At 39.3% G+C, this 25615-nt stretch overlaps 1 protein-coding gene across 1 annotated transcript in view; it reads right to left on the reverse strand.

Moving 5' to 3' along the window:
- LOC148042135 (uncharacterized) overlaps window positions 1–16379 on the reverse strand; it is a 62172-nt gene extending 45793 nt beyond the window's left edge. Inside the window, 1 exon segment of the mRNA XM_087664802.1 lies at window positions 16212–16379. Within this exon segment, the coding sequence (XP_087520928.1) occupies window positions 16212–16379 (168 nt within the window).
- Window positions 16380–25615: the final 9236 nt, after the last annotated feature.

Below are 25615 nucleotides of genomic sequence, written 5' to 3' on the forward strand. Positions count from 1 at the left end.
AAAAGCATCTTTGTTACTTAACCCATTATCATAGGTTCCTTTGCGTAATTTTACGACATAACACCTTTAAAGATAAAAACAATATTTTGACAAAACATATTTATTTATTATTTTACAAAAGTTATTTACAATGCTTTCTCCCTTCTGCCTATGTAGAAGATAAAACCTTCGTTCATCAGAAAATCCCTTCTGTGTGTGCAAAAGAAAGCAAACCCTCCAAGATTTCCATCCCTTCACTAGTATCGTGGACTTTAGGATCCCATCCTGATTCGCGTGAGGGTCAAGCAGTTCCTAGGAGTGATCGAGAGATTTACGGCTAGAGCCCCTTGGCACTCTTGCCTCCTCCTGCCTAATGGATTCCTCACCGAATGACCTTTCACCATCGGAGCCGATCCAAAGCTCCTAGTGGCAGTACAAAACAATCTCCCTTGGAGTAGGGTTTCGCGTCTAGTCGTGCGGGAGGCATAGTGCGATCTTTCATCTTATTATCATGATTAAATATTTACAATCAAATCTAACTGCTATAAGTACAATTAATCATTCTTGTGCAACTATCAATACATCCACAAATAAAGAAAATAACCGTTAGCAAGTGTTTTTAGCATAGGAAGCAGCCCCACCCAATTCTAGGGTTTCTCGTTTAAGGTCCGACCTTATTCTTAGGGTTTCGCTTCCTACTTGCAACTCTTTTTTCCGGATCCGCAAGTTATTTCGTAAATCTGAAGTCTATTTTATCATTATGAAAACTTGGTATTTTCACCCTAAAAGATAATATGGGCATTTATACTTATGGCAGGCAATTCATGCGATACCCTGCCCTAACCCACACTTAACAGGATTTCAAATGCTTTTCCAAGTCTATTTAGACATTAGAATTTGTATTGACAAATTATTATCAATGTCAAAAAAGTCTTACAGACTTTGGATATTTATTTAATTTCTTGAAATACCGATAGTTTCAGGGTTGTTGAGATTTCATAGTTGTTTTTGCTTTAACATCCTCGATATTTTAGGTAAGGTTTTCTCATTGATTCATATGTGGGTCGACTCATGATATTGATGCTCTCGCTAATATAACCATTAGTATTAACATTGTGTGTGTTTTCAGCAAGAAAATAAATTTTATTTTATTCTACTCGTATTCTATGGTTTAATCGACGATGTCCAACCATTTGTCGAACTTTCAACATTATCTAGGAAGATCAATTTTCATTGAGCTATGTCATAAATGCAATGCTAATTGTTTTTCAGAAAACTTTATTCTAAGCAATGTAAAAATCATAAGTGTATCTTTTCTTTCATCTTTCAGACATCGAATTATATTACTACGCACCTAATTTATGGGTGTCTAGTATATATTTTTCTATACAATTTTCTGTTGATCTAATGCATTGATTATTTCATGATATTATCTAGATGATGTTCTATAAATTATTATAAGACTTATATGCTTTATTTATCATTATAAAAATAAAATAGAGATAGTCACTTTTAGGAAAAAAATATAAAATATTTCCTTCCCTAACACCATCTACCTTTTTTAAGTTATTATAATCACACACATCATTAACAAAATAACAATAAATATCAGGAAATAAACCATAAATACAATATTTTCTTCATGATAGCCATATAATCCTTTTTCAAGTGAAAGAGTCTTTTCACTGAATAGTTTATTATTATATAACTCGGGCCATTTTCCTAAGTGGCACTTCATATGTATTTTTTAAAAAATGTGTTTATAATCATTTAAAGCCAAATATAGCGATAAGCTTATAAAACATTATTTTTTTCCAAATCGACGAGATGTTACCTCTATCAAGTTTGTAGTAACGGGGGTTTCACCAATTTCTACCGCGTCATTTTCTCCATTGACCGCGTTTCTTGCTTGTTTTGCTTCAAATGGGCTTCTTGAATTTTTGCAATCTCGTGGAGCCATGGATATCAGGCGAAATTAATGTGGTAGCTCAATGAGAGTTGGTGGTCATCTAGGAAAATTTTGTGAGCGTTTTTCTTAGCGATATGGCTGTATGGAAGAAAGGTGTAACAGGTGGTAGAGAAAATGGAAATGAGGTAGAAGAGGGGTATTTTCCTTCTTCAAGGCTCAAAGCTAGAATGGAAAAGAGATGTAGAGAAAATTTTCTATCATCAAGAAGGTCTTCCTTCTTACTTTCTTTGTGAAGGAGAGGGGTTGTATTTATAGCCATGAGGGAGACGCATGCAGTGACTCATTCTTTTAGCTACTTGTCAAGAGCTAAGTAAGCTTGATAAAAAATGATTTTTGATTACTTACCTATTGGATGGTGGCGTGGGGATGATTTAAAAAAGCTTTCTCTCCCTCCAGGCGTAAAAAACGTCGTGAACGTCTTTTTTTCATCAAAATGACTTCATCTGGTAGTTTTTGGCTAAGTTACCTCATGACTTATCTAGTTTATAAAGTCATGCCATACTCTTTAATACTTAACTTACTCAATATCATGCTTGTTCTTGCGTGTTCTTTGTCTATCGATTAAGGCTTTTGTGATTTGTCTTGCCGTTGGAAAATCAATGCGATCTTTGATGCATTAAATGGAATCGGGAATGCTAAATCAAATATAATGTGGGAAATATTGTGATCAAGCCGCCATAATATTATTTACAAGGCGTATTTACTTTTTTGTTGGTTGGGTTCATTGAGGCATCTTCTCGTGTCGGATTGCAAAATTGATTTAATACAAGATTTAATATTACATGCGGTCACTTATGTGATAACTCAACGAGTAATTTTTAAAACATTTCAAGCCTGAATTTGTTTTATGAAGTGTTATGGCAGTAATATTACACTCTTTGTCATCGATGATGTTATCCAAAAATGCAAAAAAGCAAGCGTCCTCTTCTCTGTCCCCCTTGCAAAACTATAAATCGAGGGGTTGGGGATGACTAGAAGAGTCGCTAATGAAGAAGGAGGAGACTCTATTCCACGAGATGAATAGACATTATTCCGTTCAACCTAATGAAGGATATACGCTGAAGGACTCTCATCCTCTCCTACCCTGATCTGAAAAGAGAAGTCACTGAAGAACTCTATCCCATTCTATCATTGCTCTACTCTCGTCTCTATTCTGTCATGGCCCTGAAGAAAAAAATGGAGCCCCTCATTGACGTCATCAATAACATAATCAAAAAAGCTAAAAGAAAGGGTTCTCTCTTTGTCATCGATGATGTCATCAAAAAATGCAAAAAATCAAGTGTCCTCTCCTCTACCCCCACCCTTGCAAAACTATAAATTGAGGGGTTGGGGATGACCAGAAGAACCACAACAAGGAATCTTAATGAGGACAAGACGCTAATCGAGAAGAAAGAGACTCTATTCCATGAGACTAAGAGACATCATTCTGTTCAACCCAAGGAAGAGGATTCGCTGAAGCACACTCATCCTCTCCTACCTTGATCCAAGAAGAGAAGACACTCACAAACTCTTTCCTATTCTATCATACCTCTACTCTCCTCAATATTCTGTCATGGCCCCGAAGAGAAAAATGGAGCCCCTTCTTGATGTCATATATGAGGTCATCAAAAAAGTTAAAAGAAAGGGTTCTCTCTTTGTCATCGATGATGTCATCAAAAAATGCAAAAAAGCAAGCGTACTCTCCTCTATCCCCCCTTGTAAAACTTTAAATTGAGGGGTTGGGGATGACCAGAAGAGTGATAATAAGCAATCTTGACGAGGACGAGACGTTGATCGAGAAGGAGAAGAGTCTATTTCAGGAGACGAAGAGACATCATTCCATTCAACCCAATTAAGGGTATATGCTGAAGGACTCTTATCCTCTCCTACCTTGAGCCAAGAAGAGAAGACACTAAAGAACTCTATCTCATTATATCACAGCTCTACTCTCATCTCTATTCTCTCATGGCCCCGAAGAAAAACATGGAGCCCCTCCCTGACGTCATCAATAACTTCGTCAAAAAAGTTAAAGGAAAGGGTTCTCTCTTTCTCATCGATGATGTCATTGGACAACGAAAAAAAGCATGTGTCCTCTCCTCTACCCCCACCCTTGCAAAACTATAAATTGAGGGGTTGGGGATGACAAGAAGAGCGACAATGGACAATGTTGACAAGGACGAGATCCTAATCGAGAAGAAAGAGACTCTATTCCACGAGACTAAGAGACATCATTCTGTTCAACCCAAGGAAGAGGATATCCTGAAGGACTCTCATCCCCCCCATTGCAAAACTATTAATTGAGGGGTTGGGGATAACCATAAGAGCGATAACTAGCAATCTTGACGAGGACAAGTCAATGATCGAGAAGGAGGAGGGTCTATTCCACGAGACAAAGAGGCATCATTTAGCTCAACCCATATAGGGTATACACTGAAGGACTCTCATCCTCTCCTACCCTAATCTGAGAAGAGAAGACACTAAAGAAATCTATCCCATTCTATCATGGCTCTCCTCTCGTCTCTATTCAGTCATGACCTGAAAGAAAAATATGAAACCGCTCCTTGACATCATCAATGACATCGTCAAAAAAGTTAAAAGAAAGGGTTCTCTCTTTGTCATCGATGATGTCATCCAAAAATGCAAAAAAGCAAGCATCCTCTCCTCTTTTCCCCCCCTTACAAAACTATAAATTTAGGGGTTGGGAATGACCATAAGAGCGACAACGAACAATCTTGACGAGGGCGAGACGCTGATCAAGAAGTAGGAGAGTCTATTCCATGGGACGAAGAGACATCGTTCCATTCAACGCAAGGAAGGGAACACGCTGAAGGACTCTCATCCTCTCCTACCATCATCCGAGAAGAGAAGACACTGAAGAACTCTATCCGATTCTATCATAGCTATACTCTCGTCTCTATTTTGTCATGGCCCTGAAGAAAAAAATGAAGCCCCTCCTTGACGTCATCAATGATGTCATCAATGAAGTATCTCTACTCTCGTCTCTATTCTCTCATGGCTCCAAAGAAAAAAATGGAGCCTCTCCTTAACGTCATCAATGACATTGCCAAAAAGTCTAAAAGAAAGCATTCTCTCTTTGTCATCGATGATATCATCGAAAATGCAAAAATAGCAAGTATTCTCTCTTCTATCCCTCCATGTGCAAAACTATAAATTGAGGGGTTGGGGATGACCTGAAGAGTGACAACGAGGAATCTTGACGAGGAGGAGATGCTGATCCAAAAGGAGGAGAGCATATTCAATGAGATGAAGAGATATCATTCCGTTCAACCCAAGAAAGGGGATACGTTGAAGAACTCTCATCCTCTCCTACCTTGATATGAGAAGAGAAGACAGTGAAGAAAAACTCTATTCTATTCTACCATACCTCTACTCTTGTATCTATTTTTTCATGGCCACGAAGAAAAAAATGGAACCCCTACCTGACGTCATCAATGATGTCGTCAAAATGGTAAAAGAAACAGTTCTCTCTTTGTCATCGATGATGTCATAAAAAATCATAAAAAATGCAAGCATCCTTTCTTCTATCCTCCCTGTGCAAAACTATAAATTGAGAGGTTGGGGACGATTAGAAGAGAAACAACGAGAAATCTTGATGAGGACGAGACACTGATCGAGAAGAAGGAAACTATATTTCACGAGATGAAAAGACATCATTCCGTTCATCCTAGGATAGGGGATACGCTGAAGGACTCTCATCCTCTGCTATCTTGATCCGAGAAGAGAAGACACTGAAGAAAAACTCTATTCTATTCTACCATACCTCTACTCTTGTCTCTATTCTATCATGGCCCCGAAGAAAAAAAGGGAGCACCTTCCTGACGTCATCAATGACGTCATAAAAAACACTAAAACAAAGCGTTCTCTCTTTGTCATGGATGATGTCATAAAAAAACACAAAAAAGGGTCCTCTTTTCTACCCCCCCTTTGTAAAACTATAATTTGACGGGTTGGGGATCACTAGAAGAACGACAACGAGAAATCTTGACGAGGACGAGAAGCTAATCGAGAAGGACAAGAGTCTATTCCACGAGACAAAGAGACATCATTCTGTTCAGCCCAACGAAGGGGATAGGCTAAAGGACTCTCATCCTCTCCTACCGTAATCTGAGAAGAGAAGACACTCAAGAACTCTATCCTATTCTATCATATCTCTACTCTTGTCTCTATTCTCTCATGTCCGCAAAGAAAAGAATGGAGCCACTCCCTGGCGTCATCAATGACGTCGCCAAAAATGCTAAAAGAAAGCATTCTCTCTTTGTCATTGATGATGTCATCCAAAAACGCAAAAATAGCAAACGTTCTCTCTTCTATCTACCCGTGCAAAACTATAAATTAAGGGGTTGGGGATAACTTGAAGAGTGACAACGAGCAATCTTGACGAGGACAAGACATTGATCGAGAAGGAGGAGAGCACATTCAACGAGACAAAGAGACATCATTTCGTTCAACTCAAGAAACGGGATATGCTGAAGGACTCTCATCCTCTCCTACCTTGATCTTAGAAGAGAAGAAATTGAAGAAAAACTCTATTTTATTCTACCATACCTCTACTCTCATCTCTATTCTGTCATGGCTGTGAAGAAAAAATTGGAGCCCCTCCCTGAGGTCATCAATGACGTCGTAAAAAATGGTAAAAGAAAGTGTTATGTCTTTGTCATCGATGATGTCATAAAGAAACACAAAAAATATAAGCGTTCTCTTGTCTATCCGCCCCTGTGCAAAACTATAAATTTAGGGGTTGGGAGTAATCAGAAGAGCAACAACCAGCAATCTTGATGAGGAGGAGACACTAATCGCGAAGGAGGAGACTCCATTCCATGATATGAAGAGACATCATTTTGTTCAACCCAAGAAAGGGGATATGCTGAAGGACTCTCATCCTCCCCTACCTTGATCTAAGAAGAGAAGACACTGAAGAAAAACTCTATTCTATTCTATCATATCTCTACTCTCGTCTCTATTCTATCATGGCCCCGATGAAAAAAATGAAGCCCCTTCTTGAGGTCATCAATGACTTCGTCAAAAACACAAAAACAAAGTGTTCTCTCTTTGTCATCGATGATGTCATTCAAAAAGGCAAAAAAGCAAGTGTTCTCTCTTCTATCCCCCCCTTTGCAAAACTATAAATTGAGGGGTTGGGGAAACCAAAAGAGCAACAACGAGTTATGTTGACGAGGACAAGACACTAATCGAGAAGAAGGACACTCTATTCCACGAGACAAAGAGACATTGTTCCATTCAAGCTAATGAAGGGTATACGTTGAAGGACTCTCATCCTCTCCTACCCTTATCGGAGAAGAGAAGAAACTGAAGAACTCTATTCTATTCTATCATAACTCTACTCTCGTCTCTATTCTCTCATGGCCCTGAAGCAAAAAATGGAGCCCTTCCCTAACATCGCCGAAAATGCTAAAAGAAATCGTTCTCTCTTTGTCATCCACAATGTCATAAAAAAATGCAAAAAACTCAAGCATCCTCTCTTCTATCCCCCCCCTTGAAATATATAAATTGAGGGGTTGGGGATGTCCAGAAGAGTGACAACGAGCAATCTTGACGAGGATGAGACACTGATCGAGAACGAAGAGAGTGTATTTCATGAGATGAAGAGACATCATTCTATTCAACCCAATGAAGGGTATACACTAAGGGACTCTCATCCTCTCCTACCTTGATCCGACAAAATAAGACACTGAAGAACTCTATCCCATTCTATCATACCTCTACTCTCGTCTCTATTTTGTCATGGGCCCGAAGGAAAAAAAGGAGCCCCTACTTTACCTCATCAATGACGTCGTTAAAAATGTTAAAAGAAAGGGTTATGTCTTTGTCATCGATGATGTCTTCAAAAAATGCGAAAAAGTAAGTGTCCTCTCCTCTACCCCCCCTTGCAACACTATAAATTGAGGGGTTGGGGATGGCCAAAAGAGTGAGAACGAACAATCTTGACAAGGATGAATCGCTAATTGAGAAGTAGGAGACTCTATTCCACGAGAAAAATAGAAATTATTCCATTCAACCCAATAGAGGGTATACATTGAGGGACTCTCATCCTCTCCTACCTCGATCCTAGAAGAGAAGACACTCAAGGACTCTATCCCATTCTATCATAGCTCTACTTTGGCCTCTATTCTGTCATGGCCTCGAAGAAAGAAATGGAGCCCCTCCTTGACGTCATCAATGACCTTGTCAAAAAAGAAAAAAGAAAGGGTTCTCTCTTTGTCATCGATGATGTCTTCAAAAAATGCAAAAAAGAAAGTGTCATATCCTCTACCCCCCTTGCAAAACTATAAATTGAGGGGTTGGGGATGATATGAAGAGCGTGAATGACATAATCTTGATGAGGACGAGACACTATTCAAGAAGAAAGACTCTATTCCACGAGACGAAGTGACATCATTTCGTTCAACCTAAGGAAGAGGATATGTTGTAGTGCTCTCATCCTCTCCAACCCTGATCCGAGAAGAGAATACTCTAATGAGCTCTATTCTATTCTATCATACCTCTACTCTTGTCTCTATTCTGTCGTGGTGCCGAACCAAAAAAAGGAGCCCCTTCTTGACCTCATTAATGACGTCGTCAAAAACACTAAAACAAAGCGTTCTCTATTTGTGATGGATGATATCATCAAAAAACACAAAAAAAGTAAGGGTTCTCTCTTCTACCCCCCCTTTGCAAAATTATAAATTGACGGGTTGGGGTTGACCAGAAGAAGGATAAAGAGCAATCTTGATGAGGACAAGATGTTGATCGAGAAGGAGGAGAGTCTATTCCACGAGAAAAAGAGACATCATTTCATTCAATGCAAGGGGACACACGGAAGGACTCTCATCCTCTCCTACCCTGATCTGAGAAGAGAAGACACTCAAGAACTCTATCCTATTCTATCATACCTCTACTCTCGTCTTTATTCTCTCATGGTCAGGAAAAAAAAAATGGAGCCCCTCCCTGACGTCATCAACGACATCGTCAAGAATGCTAAAAGAAAGCATTCTCTCTTTGTCATCGATGATGTCATCAAAAAATGAAAAAAAAGAAATCATCCTCTCTTCTATCCCCCCCTTGCAAAACTATAAATTGACGAGTTGCGGATGACTAGAAGAGCGACAATGAGCAATCTTGACAAGGGAGAGACATTGATCGAGAAGGAGGAGACTCTATTCAAGGAGACGAATAGATATTATTGCATTCAACCCATGGAAGGGTATATGTTGAAGGACTCTCATCCTCTCCTTTTCTGATTCGAGAAGAGAAGACACTGAAGAACTCTATCCTATTCTGTTATATCTCTATTCTTGTCTCTATTCTGTCATGGCCCCGAAGAAAAAAAATGGAGCCCCTCCGTGATGTGATCAATGACGTCGTCAAAAATGGTAAAAGAAAGTGTTCTCTCTTTATTATCGATGATGTCAATGAAAAATGCAAAAAAAGCAAGTGTTTTTGCATGGGATTTCCGTGAGAGATCGTGAAGTTACTCGTAACAGGGAAGCTTAGCAAGATGGGAGCAAAAGATGATGACTAGTACTCAAGTCAAGAAGAATACATGGGTGCAATGTGAATGAATTCATTGTTTGTCCCATAGCATACAAGCTTTTCAATAATTTGCTTTAGTAGACTATTCCAAAAAGCAATTGTATAGATAGAAGTGTTATTCAATTTTGTCTCCTTTTTCTATATTCAAAGATGTGGTAATATTTGGGGAAGGAACAAGAAGGAGAAAGGAATTAAGGTCATATGGAGAATATTGAGGAAAGTAATCATGCCACTCTTCTCACAAGATAAAGGATTTTCTTCTTCCTTCAACCTTCCAACCAATCGCCCAATTGAGCTGAATCTCTCGGTATTGATACTTTCTCTTCATGAAAAAGAAAACCTTTAAGCTCTTATTCATTTCGACTGCGCAATCATCCAACTTTCCTTCTCCAATTGTAATGATGCAAGTAACTTTTGTAGCTTGTAGAAGTTATCCTCTTGCTATGATTATTTGCTTTAACGTGTGTATGCACAGTGCATAATTATATGTTTCCTTCAATTACAACTCCAAAGGCACAATGTAATACCCCAACTATCACTATGTGGAGCATGGTCATTGGCGCACCATCTTCCCAATCTGTGCCTTCCAACACGTGCACCATGCCCAGAGGCCAAGCTACCACATTCATACCACTGCAACATTCACCAATCAAAACGAGCCAGGAACGATAGAAGACGACCAAGCAAAACCTTGTGCTGTAGCATAACAACAACAAGAAGTAGCAAAGTGCGGCAGTCATGCAGATCAAGCCCTTTTCAATATGGTGGCAGCTCCTCAATCAACTTATCCGCATGATAGCATGCAATAAGTCGGTCATCCTCGCCGCGACTTGTTCTCACCTGCACACCAATTGAGAACACCTATCAGGTGCTCACAAGTCATTTCACAGAGAAGCGGATTTTTCCACGTTGTTTTATGATTAAGGCATGGCCTCTCTCCTCTTCATATTCAGCATCTCTGTCCGTTCCAGTCTTCGCCAATGTTCTATCTTCACCTCCATCATTTGTCTTCTGTCAGCATGATGCTCCCTTGTGGCCTCCTATAGCATTGTCTTTTCTTCTTCACCTTGAACTGCGTCCCGTCATCTTTACTAATGAGCATCTTCATCACCCCACTTCGTCAACTTCGTTCGTCTCTTCTACTATAGTGCCCACGTTCCTCTTCTTTGATAGTTTCTTTTTTTGTAGGTCTTATGTTTGATCCGCTGCTACTAGTCTCCCTTCTCCTTCGTCGTTCCATTCATAGCAACCATCGGTGAGCTTCCTTCCCCTCTCCAAAATCTTTTTTTTCTACAATTGTCTTGATATTATTCCTGGCTCCTAGTCTTCATCAGGTTTCGTCATTCGGCATTACCTTGGTCCTCCATCATGCGAGCTTTTGGGATGTGGCCTCAGCATCTGGTTTTGTTGTCAAGATGTCTTCTTTCTCCCCCGGTTCGTTGATCGTCTTCGTCCTTATACTTTTCAGTAGCTCACAAAAGCTTGATGATTTTGTAAGCATAAAAAAGCTTCATGACATTTTTGTTCTCGACGTTTTCTATTGATGGCTTCATCCCGTCAAAAAGCTTCAGAAAGCTTTATTCTTTGATACCCTGCTATGACGTCAATGTTGACACCTTGCTTCGTACTCTATTTTTTTCTGCCATATTGGCTATCCACAATGTCTCTTATGAGGATAGTCTTGTCAGTATTTCAAAAATAAACAAGGTCACCTCTTGTGTTGGAATTAGGAGTATATATGTGATATCAAAGCCTATTCATTGGCATTTCCCTTAGTACTTTATCCTCAATGCTATCTTTGGAAAATGATAGAATCTTAAAAGAAAATCATATGAAAGTCAGAAAGTTGTTTTGAGAGAGGAAATAGCTTTGTGTGGCCTATTGAAATGAATACTAAACCTAGCAATGTTTTATCAATATTTCAACCTTCCCTTTCACGATATGAAATAGACCTGAATGAAGCATTGCTATGCCTCTCTTCACATATCTAATTCTTCTCATCAACAACAAGATACAATCCAACATAACACTGCAATGGTAATGGTTTCAAGTCAATGTATACAACATTGCACAGTTGCTTGTGCAAATATTATATCCATTATCGAGGCTTTAAAGACATTTTCAATCTTTTTCTTGAGGTCAAATCTCATGATCCTCTATGTCCTTGAGTCCTCGAGATGGAATCCTTCGTAGGAGCCTATTTTTCCCATGCATTGTGCCCTATCAAAAATATGGTTTGGAAGAGAATATCGTGCCCAATCACTCATGCAGTTTGCAAATTAAAATACATGCTATGCAATCAACCGACCGTTGCTCCACACAAAAAAATATGAATGCATTGAAGAATTTGTGCCTAGCTTATCTATATGTGCTCGTGCGTCATGCAAATGCAAACACAAAAGATACACACAATGGAAAATTAATCCCTAATGACACTAACTTAAGACTCCAAAATCTTGGTAGAAAATTCCGCCCTCAAGTTTGTAGTGGTAGACGCACAACGTCATGAAAAAGTCCTCTCTTCTATCCCCCCTTAAAAAACTATAAATTGAGGTGTTGGGGATGACCAGAAGAGCAACAACAAGCAATCTTGACCAAGACGAAATGCTGATTGACAAGGAGGAGAGTCTATTCCATGAGAGGAAGAGACATCATTCCATTCAATCCAGGCAAGGGGACATGCTGAAGGACTATCATTTTCTCCTACCTTGATCTAAGAAGAGAAGACACTCAAGAAATCTATCCTATTCTATCATACATCTACTCTTGTCTCTATTCTCTGATGGCCCCAAAGAAAAAAATGGAGCCCCTCCCTGGCGTCATCAATGACATTGCCAAAAAATGCTAAAAGAAAGCATTCTCTCTTTGTCATCAATGATGTCATTAAAAAATGCAAAAAAAAAGCAAGCATCCTCTCTTCTATCCCCTCCTGTGCAAAACTATAAATTGAGGAGTTGGGAATGACCAGAAGAGCGACAACGAGCAAACTTGAGGGGTTGGGGATGACTTTGTTCTATCCCCCCTCTTTGCAAAACTATAAATTGAGGGGTTGGGGAATGACCAAAAGAGTGACAACAAGCAATCTTGATGAGGACGAGACACTAATCAAGAAGAAAAAGGCTCTTTTCCACGAGACGAACATACATTATTCCATTCAACATAATGAAGGGTATATGCTAAAGTACTGTCATCCTCTCCTACCTTGATCCGAGAAGAGAAGATACTGAAGAACTCTATGCTATTCTATCATTCCTCTACTCTTGTCTCTATTCTCTCATGGCTGCGAAGCAAACAATGGAGCCCTTCCCTGATGTCATCAATGATGTCGCCAAAAATGCTAAAAGAAAGCATTTCCTCTTTGTCATCGATGATGTCATTGTAAAATGCAAAAAAAGCAAGCGTCCTTTGTTCTATCCCCCCCTTGCAAAACTATAAATTAACAGATTCAGGATGCCCAGAAGAGTGACAATGAGTAATCTTGACGAGGACGAGATGTTGATTGAGAAGGCGAAGAGTCTATTTCACGAGGTGAAGAGACATCATTCTAATCAACCCAATGAAGGGTATACATTGAGAGACTCTCATCCTCTCCTACCCTGATCCAAGAAGAGAAGATACTGAAGAGCTCTATTCCATTGTATCATACCTCAAGTCTCGTCTCTATTCTCTCATGGCTCCGAAGAAAAAAATGGAGCCACTCCTTGATGTCATCAATGATGAGATCTAAAAATTTAAAACAAAGGGTTCTCTCTTTGTCATCAATGATGTCTTTGAAAAATGGAAAAAAGCAAGCGTCCTCTCCTCTTCCCCTTGCAAAACTATAAATTGAGGGGTTGGGGATTACTAGAAGAGTGAGAACAAACAATCTTGACAAGAACAAGACAATAATTAAGAAGAAAGAGACTCTATTCCATGAGACGAAGAGACATCATTCCTTTCAACCGAAGGAAGATCAGGAGACACTATAGGACTCTTATCCTCTCCTACCTTGATCGGAGAAGAGAAGACACTGAAGAACTCTATTCTATTCTATCATACCTCTACTCTTGTATTTATTCTTTCATGGCCCTGAAGAAAAAAATGGAGCCCCTTCCCGACGTCATCAATGATGTCGCAAGAAACACTAAAACAAAGCATTCTCTATTTGTCATGGATGATATGATCGAAAAACACAAAAAAAGCAAGGGTCCTCTCTTCTTCCCCCCCCTTTGAAAAAGTATAAATTCACGAGTTGGGGATGACCAGAAGAACAACAATGAGCAATCTTGATGAGGAGGAGATGCTGATCCAGAAGGAGAAAGGTCTATTCCACGAGACGAAGAGATACCATTCCATTCAACCCAAGGAACGGGACACGCTAAAGGACTCTCATCCTCTCCTACCCTGATCTAAGAAGAGAAAACACTCAAGAACTCTATCCTATTCTATCGTACCTCTACTCTCGTCTCTATTCTCTCATGGCCGCAAAGAAAAAAAGGGAGCCCCTCCTTGACGTCATCCATGATGTTGCTAAAAATGCTAAAAGGAAGCGTGTTGTCTTTATCATCGATAACGTCATCAAAAACACAAAAATAGCAAGTGTCCTCTCTTCTCTCCCCCATGTGCAAAACTATAAATTGAGGGATTCGGGATGACCAGAAGAGCAACAACGAGTAATCTTGACGAGGACGGGACGTTGACCGAGAAGGAGGAGAGCATATTCAACGAGACAAAGAGACATCATTGCGCTTAACCCAAGAAAGGGGATAAGTGAAGGACTCTCATCCTCTCCTAGCTTTATCCGAGAAGAGAAGAAACTGAAAAAAAACTCTATTTTATTCTACCATACCTCTACTCTCATCTTTATTCTGTCATGGCCGCAAAGAAAAAAATGGAGCCCCTCCCTGACATCATGAATGATGTCGTAAAAAATGGTAAAAGAAAGCGCTCTCTCTTTGTCATCGATGATGTCCTTGAAAAACGCAAAAAAATACATGTGTCCTCTCTTCTATCCCCCTGTGCAAAACTATAAATTGAGGGGTTGGGGATGATCAAAAGTGCAACAATGAGCTCTCATACTCTCATACTCTCCTACTCTCCTACCTTGATCGGAGAAGAGAAGAAACTGAAGAAAAAAACTATTCTTTTCTAGCATACCTCTACTCTCCTCTCTATTCTATCATGGCCTCGATGAAAAAAATGGAGCCCCTTCTTGAGGTCATCAATGATTTCATCAAAATTACTAAAACAAAGCGTTCTCTCTTTGTCATGGGTGAAGTAGTCCAAAAAGGTAAAAAAAGCAAGCGTTCTCTCTTCTATCCCCCCCTTTGGAAAACTATAAATTGAGGGGTTGGGGATAACCAAAAGAGCAACAACGAGCAATCTTGACAAGGACTAGAGACTAATCGAGAAGGAGGACACTCTATTCCATGAGACAAACAAACATTATTCCATTTAACCTAATGAAGGGTATACGTTGAAGGACTCTCATCCTCTCCTACCCGGATGCGAGAACAGAAGACATTGAAGAACTCTATTCTATTCTATCATACCTCTACTCTCATCTCTATTCTCTCATGGCCCTGAAGCAAAAAATTGACCCCTTCTCTAACATCGCCAAAAATGCTAAAAGAAATCGTTCTCTCTTTGTCATCGATGATGTCATTAAAAAATGCGAAAAAATCAAGTGTCCTCTTTTCTATCCCCCCTTGCAAAACTATAAATTGAGGTTTGGGAATGTCCAGAGAAGGGGGACAACGAGCAATCTTGAAGAGGATGAGACACTGATCAAGAAGGAAAAGAGTCTATTCCTCAAGACGAAGAGACATCATTTTTTTCAATCCAGTGAAGGGTATACGCTGAGGGACTCTCATCTTCGTCTACCCTGATCCGAGAAGAGAAGACACTGAAGAACTCTATCCCATTCTATCATAGCTCTACTCTTGTCTCTATTCTAACATGGCTCCGAAGAAGAAAACGGAGCCCCTCCTTGACATCATGAATGACGTCGTAAAAAAAGTTAAAAGAAAGGGTTCACTCTTTATAATTGATGATGCCATCCAAAAACACAAAAAAGCAAGCAACCTCTCCTCTACCCCCCCTTGCAAAACTATAAACTGAGGGGTTGGGGATGACAAGAAGAGCGACAATGAACTATCTTGACGAGGATGAGACACTAATCAAGACGGAGGAGACTCTATTCCACAAGACGAATAGACATTATTCCATTCAACCTAATGAAGGGCATATGTTGAAGGACTCTCATCCTCTCCTACCTTGATCCGGGAAGAGAAGACACTGAAGAACTCTATTCCATTGTATCATAGCTCTACTCTGTTGAGAAATCAAATGATGTATGCCTAGAAGAGGCTTTGTATAAGAGAGATTACAAAAGTTGTATGCTCCAGGATGCTCTAGGAAGAGATATCCTAAATCCCATAAGCACAGTGAGGAAGAGTAGAACCATCCAAAAGCTATATAAGCATGTACTTGGCTCTATTTTCAATGTAAGCTATTATCATTTTGTGACACTCAAGATTGTGTTTATGAGTCCAAGTTAATCTATCTTGGAACCTAATTCACTTGAGTTACAATTCTTTATCTCAGTCATGGTTTATGTGTATGACCTCCGTCTGCCATAGCTAGCATAGTTCTAGATCCGTGTTTCTCAACATGGTATCAGAGCCATGGTGAGCTATGTCTAGCCACACCCATTCTCTCTTCTACTTCTACTACGTCATTTTTTGGTCCTCACAGTGGCCACAGCCTCCTCAGTAATGCGTGCTTGCTCCGCATTCACCACATCCATGATGACACTTCCTCTCAGAATCTGAGCAAGGCCCACCTTAACGGCGTAGGATGATTTCTTCGGGTCTGAAATAGGCCCATTCCCATACACGGCAACAACTCCATTGTTTGCCATTTGCGAGTGGAATCAGTCCCGGTAATCTAAAAAGCACAACAGACCACAGAGAGGCGGTGAGGGACGTGTGCAAGAGAGTGTACCACTAATATAAGGGCTGAAGGTGGAGTTGCGAGAATGAGTGACCCCGGCCTGATCAAGGAAATCAAGAATGCAGTCACTATCCCTGTTATGGCAAAAGCAAGGATTGGGCATTTTTGTTGAAGCCCAGATACTTGAGGCTATTGGTGTTGATTACATCGATGAAAGCGAAGTGTTAACACCTGCAGATGATGTTAACCACATAAACAAGCACAATTTTCGTATTCCTTTTGTCTGTGGATGTCGAAACTTGGGAGAGGCTTTGCGAAGAATAGCAGAGGGTGCAGCCATGATCAGAACAAAAGGTGAAGCTGGAACTGGTAATGTTGTAGAAGCTGTGAGGCACGTACGTTCTGTTCTTGAAGAATGACAAGAAGCATGTCATTCAATCTCAGCTAGTCACGAACTGTGGAGCTTGCTAAAGCCTGAAAGGGAAGCCCTCATCACAGTCAGTATCAACAGATCGAAAGATGCCATCAGATCAATCGTGCCATTAGATCAATTGCGAGCCACAGAGAAGCGACGCCTGCAATTTGTCATTTGATCTTAACCTTATCCTAAGGTTCACAAAATTTATTTTAAAAAAAAGCCTCTTTCACACCTATTCACACCCTCTCTATTGAACCTCTTTTCACACTAAACTATTTTGGACTGAAATTTATTTGCATTGAAAAAGGCCTATTGTTCTAGTCAGAATCTTGATCTCAAAAGTGAGTTTATGCTTCAGTGATTAAAATCCTTATAAATCTCTAGTTTATTGTAAAAGGATAGACACTGCCCGAGAGTTCTCGTGGTAAGACCTCCTACTAAGAAGACTGAAGTAGAACATATAGCAAAGTTTAATGGTGAAGGCTTCCATACCTGGAAGGAAAAGACCATGTATCACCTAATGCGGAAAGACTTGTGGGACCTGTTTGAAGATGATGCAGATAACAAGAAGGAAGTTGATGAAGACGGGTTTGTTGAAGAAGACCAGTTCAAATCCAAAGAATGGAAGAAGATGAATAATAAGGCACTAGGCATCATTGCCTGGGGATTAAGTGATGATGTGTTATTTCATATATCTGGCATTAGAAATGCTAGAACCGCCTGGGAGGAACTTGATAAAATGTTTGGTACTCAAGCAAAGAATTCAAAGGTAAAACTTCTCATGCAGTTTTATAAACTGGATATCAAAGACAGTGCTTCTATGACCATACACATTAATAAGTTTAAGAGTTTAAAAACTCAGCTTGCATCTCTTAAAAAGAATATTGAGGAAGATGAAGCAATAGCCGTACTGCTTGCAAGTGTAAACAAGGATCCATATGAAAATCTTGTGTCCACTTTGAGTAATGTTCCAAGCCTCACACTTAAAGATATTGAGCACTCACTACTCGATGAAGAAGGCAAAGTAAAAACCAAGAATGCAAAAGACAATGTCTCATCATCTAGGGAAAATCTTTTGTACACCAAAGGAGCTGCTGGAACCTAAAGGAAGAGGTCGAGGATTCATCAACAACAATAACAAGGATCAGATTACATGTCACTATTGTGGTAAGACTGGCCATGTAGCCAGTGAATGTTTCCACAAGAAGAGAGCCCAACAATTGCAAAGTGATCATCACCAGAACCAATACATGGAAGAAAGAGAAGAAGAAGAATATGCTTCCACTACCATCAATAACTCAGACAGATTGTTTTGAAGAACTTTCATTGTATCTTTCATATGTTTTTCCCACAGTGGATCTTTCTTTTCCTTAGTGAATTTGATTTGTACAACCCTTGCCAAGATGTAAAGTCTCAAGCTTTAACTTGACTAGGCTGCCTATGAGCTAGTCTTCCGGGCCATGTTATCATGAAGGGGGGGCAAAAGCCAGCAAGTGAAGGGACTCATCATTTGAGGGGGGGTGTTGAGAAATCAAATGATGTATGCCTAGAAGAGGCTTTGTATAAGAGAGATTACAAAAATTGTATGCTCCAGGATGCTCTAGGAAGAGATATCCTAAATCCCATAAGCACAGTGACGAAGAGTAGAACCATCCAAAAGCTATATAAGCATGTACTTGGCTCTATTTTCAATGTAAGCTATTATCATTTTGTGACACTCAAGATTGTGTTTATGAGTCCAAGTTAATCTATCTTGGAACCTAATTCACTTGAGTTACAATTCTTTATCTCAGTCATCGTTTATGTGTATGACCTCCGTCCGCCATAGCTAGCATAGTTCTAGATCCGTGTTTCTCAACATACTCTCATCTCTATTCTCTCATGGCCCCGAAGAAAAAAATGAAGCCCCTCCTTGATGTCATGAATAACGTCATAAAAAAAGGTAAAAGAAAGGGTTCTCTCTTTGTCATCCATGATGTCATCGAAAAACGGAAAAGAGCAAGCGTTGTGTCCCCTACCCCCCCTTGCAAAACTATAAATTGAGGGGACAGGGAGGACAAGAAGAGCGAGAATGAACAATCTTGACGAGGATGAGACGCTATTCAAGAAGAAAATGACTCTATTCCATAAGACGAAGAGACATCATTCTATTCAATCCAAGGAAGAGGATACGTTGTAGGACTCTCATCCTCTCCTACCCTCATCCGAGAAGGGAATACACTGAGGAACTCTATTCTATTCTATCATACCTCTACTCTGCATGGAATACTTTGAGTTTGGCTTGTCTCTGTGTGAGTCTTTTTGTTTCAATCATGGTCCTATGTGTTGTGTTTCCTCAACGCAAACCGAAGCATATCTTTAGAGATTCTACCAGAAAAAAGACAAAAAAACCTCAAAGAAATTAGTAAGCTAAAGATTTACCTTTGGGGGATGATAAACCAAAATATTGTTTACAAAGAAATCTTATCACTAGGAAATTTGATATCACTTATAGACACTTGATGGAACCATTTTCTCCTCTAAGGAGGGATTGAAAGATACTTGTCAATCCTCCTTAATAATTGAAAAAGTGTTTTCTTAAACTTGTATAGACAATATGTTTGCTCCAAGCTTAGGCAAACTGCTAGTGTAGCTACCCAACACATGGGATGGAGACTTAAGTAGTACGTGTATTTCTACTTGTTGGGAGAAATTCAATGTCATGTTAACAGGACTTGGTATGATTAACTCTCAATGATACAGAATATGCCAAGGACGTGAGAGTTCTTCTCATGCACCATTGCTATACCAAGCAAGCAAGGAAGATAACTATACCTCGGACACTCTTGAATGTCAATGCAACCTCAATGCCATGGAAAGGAAGAAGTTAAATTGTGATTGCCACAATGGTGTGAAAAGTGTTCCAAACAACTGGTTACTACATAGGAAAAATATGCTTCCTTTTTATTATATCTCCATTACCAAACAATTACAATTACTACCAAAAGTAGAACCTTGTGTCATGAATTATTCAAAATGTGGAGAAATTTGAAAGAAGGTTAAGAGAGGATAATGCAATTGGTGCTTCATAGACAAACGAGTTCTAGGATGGCACAAAGTGCAAGGGTGTAAAAGATTAATGGGATCTAGAGTCATATATTGAGCTTCCAATGATATGTAATAATATGAATTGCAAGCAATCATAGAAAGTATGGCCTCGTTTCTAAAGGTCACTAGTGCTTTATAGATGGCTGGAATGAGATAGAGAAAACCTACAACTTTATTTGCAAATCATGTCAAGCTCATGTACACAAGGACAAAAGATTCTACAAGGTACACTTTATTGGAATGCACACTTGATGAGTCTTATGTGCATTATCTTCGAGACACATCTTATGTATATGCTAGACTTGAGCATTCATGGTTCTAGCATCTTATTGGTTTCTTTATCCCATTACAATCATTTCTTACTATAGCATATATCAAGTATCAAAGGGGTTGGTTGGAAATATGTATGATGCTTTATAAGGTGTATTGTGGTTTCAATTCTCATGAGGATCCTCATTTAGATTGTTTATGTAGCTTTACATTGTTCATGTTTGCCACCCTATAAAGTGTAGTGTGGCTTCTCTCATGAGGATCCTCATTTATATTGTTTATGTAGCTTTACATTGTCTTGTTACAAACTAAGTGTATGATCGTATTTTATATTGTAAGCACACAATCTCTTTTCTCAACAGAGGAGCATGCTAATAAATTTTTAACCAATGAAAATAGTGGAGCAACTCTCACTAAACGTAGTTGAGCATGAATAAAGCCCTTTTTTTTGCTCGTATTTTTTACCATAGTTAGGTTGTATCATATGTAAGATGGTAAATGTGTTGTCCTTAAACACTAATAGAGCATGAATAGAGCCCTTTCCAATAAAAGTATTTTTGACCCATTGTGAATATTCTCCTCGGGGGGTATTTAATTATGAAAAAACCTGAAAAACATGTAACATGTCCACATGTTCCCTTCAGGACACGTATTAGCAGTCCCATCGGAAAGAAGATCTAGAAAGCTTCGTCCGGCACTCCCTTGGAATGTTACGGGGTTTGCGATCTAGGAGTTCCCGCGTTCTGCCACGTAGCGGAAGTATTCTGGCCATTCCCACTTAGGACCGACTTGAGTTAGGGTCTCCCCTAATGGTCATTTCCTAAACGGCAACTAGCATCGAACCCCCAAGCGAACTACTTTACGCAAAAATGCCAGGGCCGAAGCGGATTCATGCTGCACTTGGTTTAAGGAGAATGGGAAACGAGAGGGATGCAAGGCTAGACCTCTTTGCCATAAGGCATAGTCCCATTTCGTTCCCCTAAAACAGCGTAAATCGGGGTTATTATAACCTAGACTCTAGGTCAGTGCTCTTGCTATTCATTTCCTTTGAACGATCTTCTTGCTGTCATTTATGATTGAGAAATGTTCCTGGCCAACCGGGACCACCCATCCGTAGGACGGACCGATGGCCACATCCACCGTACTTTCCTCAAGTTGTTTAGTTGTCTAATTACCTACCACATTTATTTGGACATGCATCAAACAGCTTCCTTAATTAGTCCGTTAGGCACCGATTCCTTCACGTAATCATAGCACTTGACATAGAAAAGCAATGTCAAACAAGTTTCTTTTCAACAGCTTATTATATTTATCTTTGGAATACATTTATAATGTCTAGCTCGTAGGCTTATCCATAATCTGCCTGAAGGCTATCCAGCAATCCACAGGGATTACTAATCCAAGATTCCGCCCGTAGACAATTGTACAGGCCTCGAGATCCAATCCTGAGTCACGTTGGCCTCTTGTGCAGGGCCCGAAAGGCAAGGGATTTATGGCCAGAGCCCCCCTGGCACCCAAGCGTCCTCCTACTCCAAGTAGTGCTCAATGGAGAGACCTCTTGTGGTGGGTTTGGTCCACCTTCCCGGCGCGGTTAACAACCCCCTTGGTTAGGGTCAAGTAGACAGTCTGGGGTAACTGAGGCTACCTCTCCCTTCAGGCCTTCAACGTGAAGCATTAGATATCTTTTCAACCTTTAATTCCTTGAGCAAACAAAGCAAACAATGCTCTTTAAACTATTACAAGCACAATCATTTCCAGTGGTCGTTATTTGGCCAACTGCTAAGGAGTAAATCCTTCTCTCCGAATGCATCCAACATTCGATCAATTGCGACTTGGCAAGATCCCCAAGGGTTTTTTTGTTAACCCTTATGTCCTTGGGTTAGGGTTGTACCCTATTAACCCAACTTAACCAATACCTTAAGTTCTATTAACAGAAAATATGTCGCTCCAACTTATTGATTGGTCCTTTGCTTCCAAGCAAATATCTAATTCCCTTATCTTGGTCACTTTTCCCAAGAAAGGTGCTATAACAGGATGACTACTCATCCTCTTACAAGCTCATAAACTTGCGTAGGAATCTGCCAATCTCATTCCGAGGAATTGGTCATTCTCTTGTGGTCAAACCACAAGATCATGCGACTCTGCAACTTGTTGCACAAGTGCCGCATCTAATCCATGGGACTATTTCACCCATCGAACAACATCTTCTAATCATGGAATCATGATTAGATAGGAAACATGGTTAGGGTGTCTTCATATCCAATCCGTTCCTCATTGCACTAGGCTGACATCGTCGGTCCTAGGGTTCCAACTCAAACCGAGTTTCATCTTTTTAGCGAGCGATCCTTAGGGTAGGAACCCTAGATCGTTTCTCATAAGTATGTCCTACCGTCCCTATATTCCTTGAATGTGGATAGGTCTTTAGGTTATGAGAGTTTCAACTTGGCCATAAGTGCGACTAGGTTACGTCCTCAATGTGCTAAACCCTAGTGAGCACTTGGGATATGTTGCATCGATTTAACCATTCCTAAGCAATTCCTTTACGGTTTAGGTGTTTACGGTAACCCAATTTACTTGTCTATTCCAGAAGATATTTACGATACCATTCTGGTAATCACATGATTCATTGCCTATGTATGATTAGATTTACAAAACCCTAACTTTTCTGGTTAAGATCAAAGCATATGCTACGTTACGGCATAATTTCTATTGAAGCATTTACGATTCATGCTGCTAAGCTTTTAGGGTTTAAGTTAAAACAAACCATGTAGCCTTTTTCTAATTTCATTTCTGAATGAATTATTTGTATACTGAATGAGCATTACACAACCTTTCGTAACTACTTACGTAATTGATTGAGATTTATGCCAACTGACTAGAGTTTAATCTACTTCGTGCAGCCCTAGAATCATTTCCATGCCTTGCAAATTCCTACGGTTATTAGCAATCTTCTTTAATGAATCCTTGCAAAGAAAGAGATGTCTAATAAAGCAACATGCGATTTTATCTTTCCATGCATAATTGAAGTTTATAACACTAATTTTGACTTTGTAAAGATGATTGTTAGTTGATCTAAATTCGTTACTTTGCATGGAATCACAAATCCTAAATACATAGACAGAGCAGAGAGAGGAAGATAGAAAGAAAGAGAGAGAGAGAGAGAGAGGGAGAGACTCACCTTGGGTGTTTGGTGTGGCGGGTGGTGGCGCTTCTTCCTTCTCCTTCTTCCTCTCCTTGGTAAGTTACCATCCCTTGATGCTTGCTTACTTGCTTGCTGCTTCTTCTTGTTCTCCTCTCTCTTGTTCTCTCTTTTTTCCTCTCCTAGGCTTTCCTTTTTCCCTTCTTGTGTGTTTGAAATGAAAGAAGAGGTGAGTCATGAGGAGGTGAGGCATGAAGAGACTAGGTGAGGCATAAAGAGACTGCATGTCGGCTAAACTCAAGCTTCAGAACCGCAAAAAACGTAGGAAAGGAAAGGCATAGTTTGAAAAGAAATGATTTAAGTATGATTTGAATTTTGACGTGTGCGTCTATTTTTGCATGTATAAGCACGTCTATTTGCATGGATATATAGACGCAAAAGTCGCGTCTATTTACACGCACGTTTACACGCACTTATAGACGCTGTGATAGACGCGCCCGACTTTGCGCGTCTATGCCTCGTTTCTGTTGTAGTGGATAGGTAATGGAAGTAATAAACCATATGATTTACCATGATGTCTTTTTATGTGTTGACATACAATACAATCAAAAACAAAATTAGAAACATCACATTGCATATTTGGCCATAAAAAATCTTCATGTAAAATTTTAAGTGTGGAGATAATACCACGGTGTCCCATATAAGGAGGTTCATGTACTTCTCGCAGAATGAAATGATGAAAAGGATTAGTAATACATAACCGTTTTTCATAAAATAGAAAATCATCGGAAACAGAAAAGTTATTAGTAGGGATCCATTGATTGTTAGATAAATTTAACCAAACATCTTGAAAATGACAAGTATTTTTTATTGTGTCCAATGAAGAAGTAGAAATGACAAAAATATTGTTTAATGATGGCCTACGGCTAAGTGCATCGGCTACTACATTTTCCTTACCTAGTTGATATTGAATGAGTGGATGAAAGGATTGAATAAATGATGCCCACTGTACGTGTCTATCTGATATTTGTGGTTATGACAATAAATGTTTAATACTCTGCTGATCGATTTTAATCATAAACTCCGAACCCATTAAATAATGCTTCCATATGCGCAATGCATGAACTACGGTTAGTAATTCTTTGCCATATGCACTATATTTAACTTCAGACAGTTTCAGTTTACAACTAGAGTATGCTATAGGGTGATTGTCTTGCATCAATACTGTACCGATGCCAGAACCACTTGCATCAGTAACCACAAGAAAGAATGGTCTATTGAAATCATGTAACTATAAAACTAGTGCGTATGTGAGTGCATGCTTAAGTATTTCAAACGATCGTTGTTGGCTGTCGGCCCAACGATAAACAAGACCTTTCTTTAACAAAAGAGTTAAGGTAAAGCAAGCAATGAAAAGTTTCTAACAAATTTTTGATGAAAGCTAGCTAGTCCTAGAAATGAACGAACTTCATGGACATTTTTAGGTGTTGGCCAAGACTTAATTGTTTCAATTTTACGTGGATCTACGTGTATACCTTTGGTAGACACGATATGACCTAATATTCTATTTCACATTGAAAGAAAGAACTTTTGTCACGGTTAGCATACAAATGATTTTGTTTTAATAAACTAAACACTAAAGATAAATGTTCTTCGTGTTCTGTTTCAGTTTTGTTGAAAACAAGAATGTCATCGAAAAAGACTATTACACAATGCTGAAACTGCAGAAATATTCTATTCATCATTCTACTTCATGTAGTTGGTGTGTTGGTAAGTCCAAAGGGCATTACCAAGAATTCATAATTTCCAAATTATGTATGAAAAGCTGTCTTAAAAATATCAGAAGTAGACATACGAACTTGGTGATATCCTGATTTTAAATCAATTTTACTAAACATTGTTGCTCCTTGTAATTTATCTAGAAGGTCATCTATTCTAGGTATTGGATATCTATTTTTAACCATTATTTTATTAAGTGCTCTATAATCTATACATATGCGGTAAGTTTGATTTTTCTTTTTAACTAATAATACAAGAGCTCCAAAAGGCGAACTACTTGGATGAATTAATTTTCTACTTAAAAGTTCTTCAATTTGCTTCTGGATCTCTTTCTGTTCTAATTGGTTATGGCGATAGGGAGCTTTGCAAGGTGGTTGATTACCAGGAAGTAAATCAATTTCGTAGTCTTCGGGTCATGATGGAGGAAGTTGTAAAGGTAAATCATCAGAAAAGCAATCAGAAATTTAGCAATAAAATGTTGTTGCTTTGGAGTTAATTCAATTTTTGTAAC

Source organism: Lygodium microphyllum, chromosome 1 (assembly GCF_053477565.2).
Source record: "Lygodium microphyllum isolate KBCC chromosome 1, Lygodium_microphyllum_v1.1.10, whole genome shotgun sequence".
In the NCBI taxonomy this organism is placed as follows: Eukaryota; Viridiplantae; Streptophyta; class Polypodiopsida; order Schizaeales; family Lygodiaceae; genus Lygodium; species Lygodium microphyllum.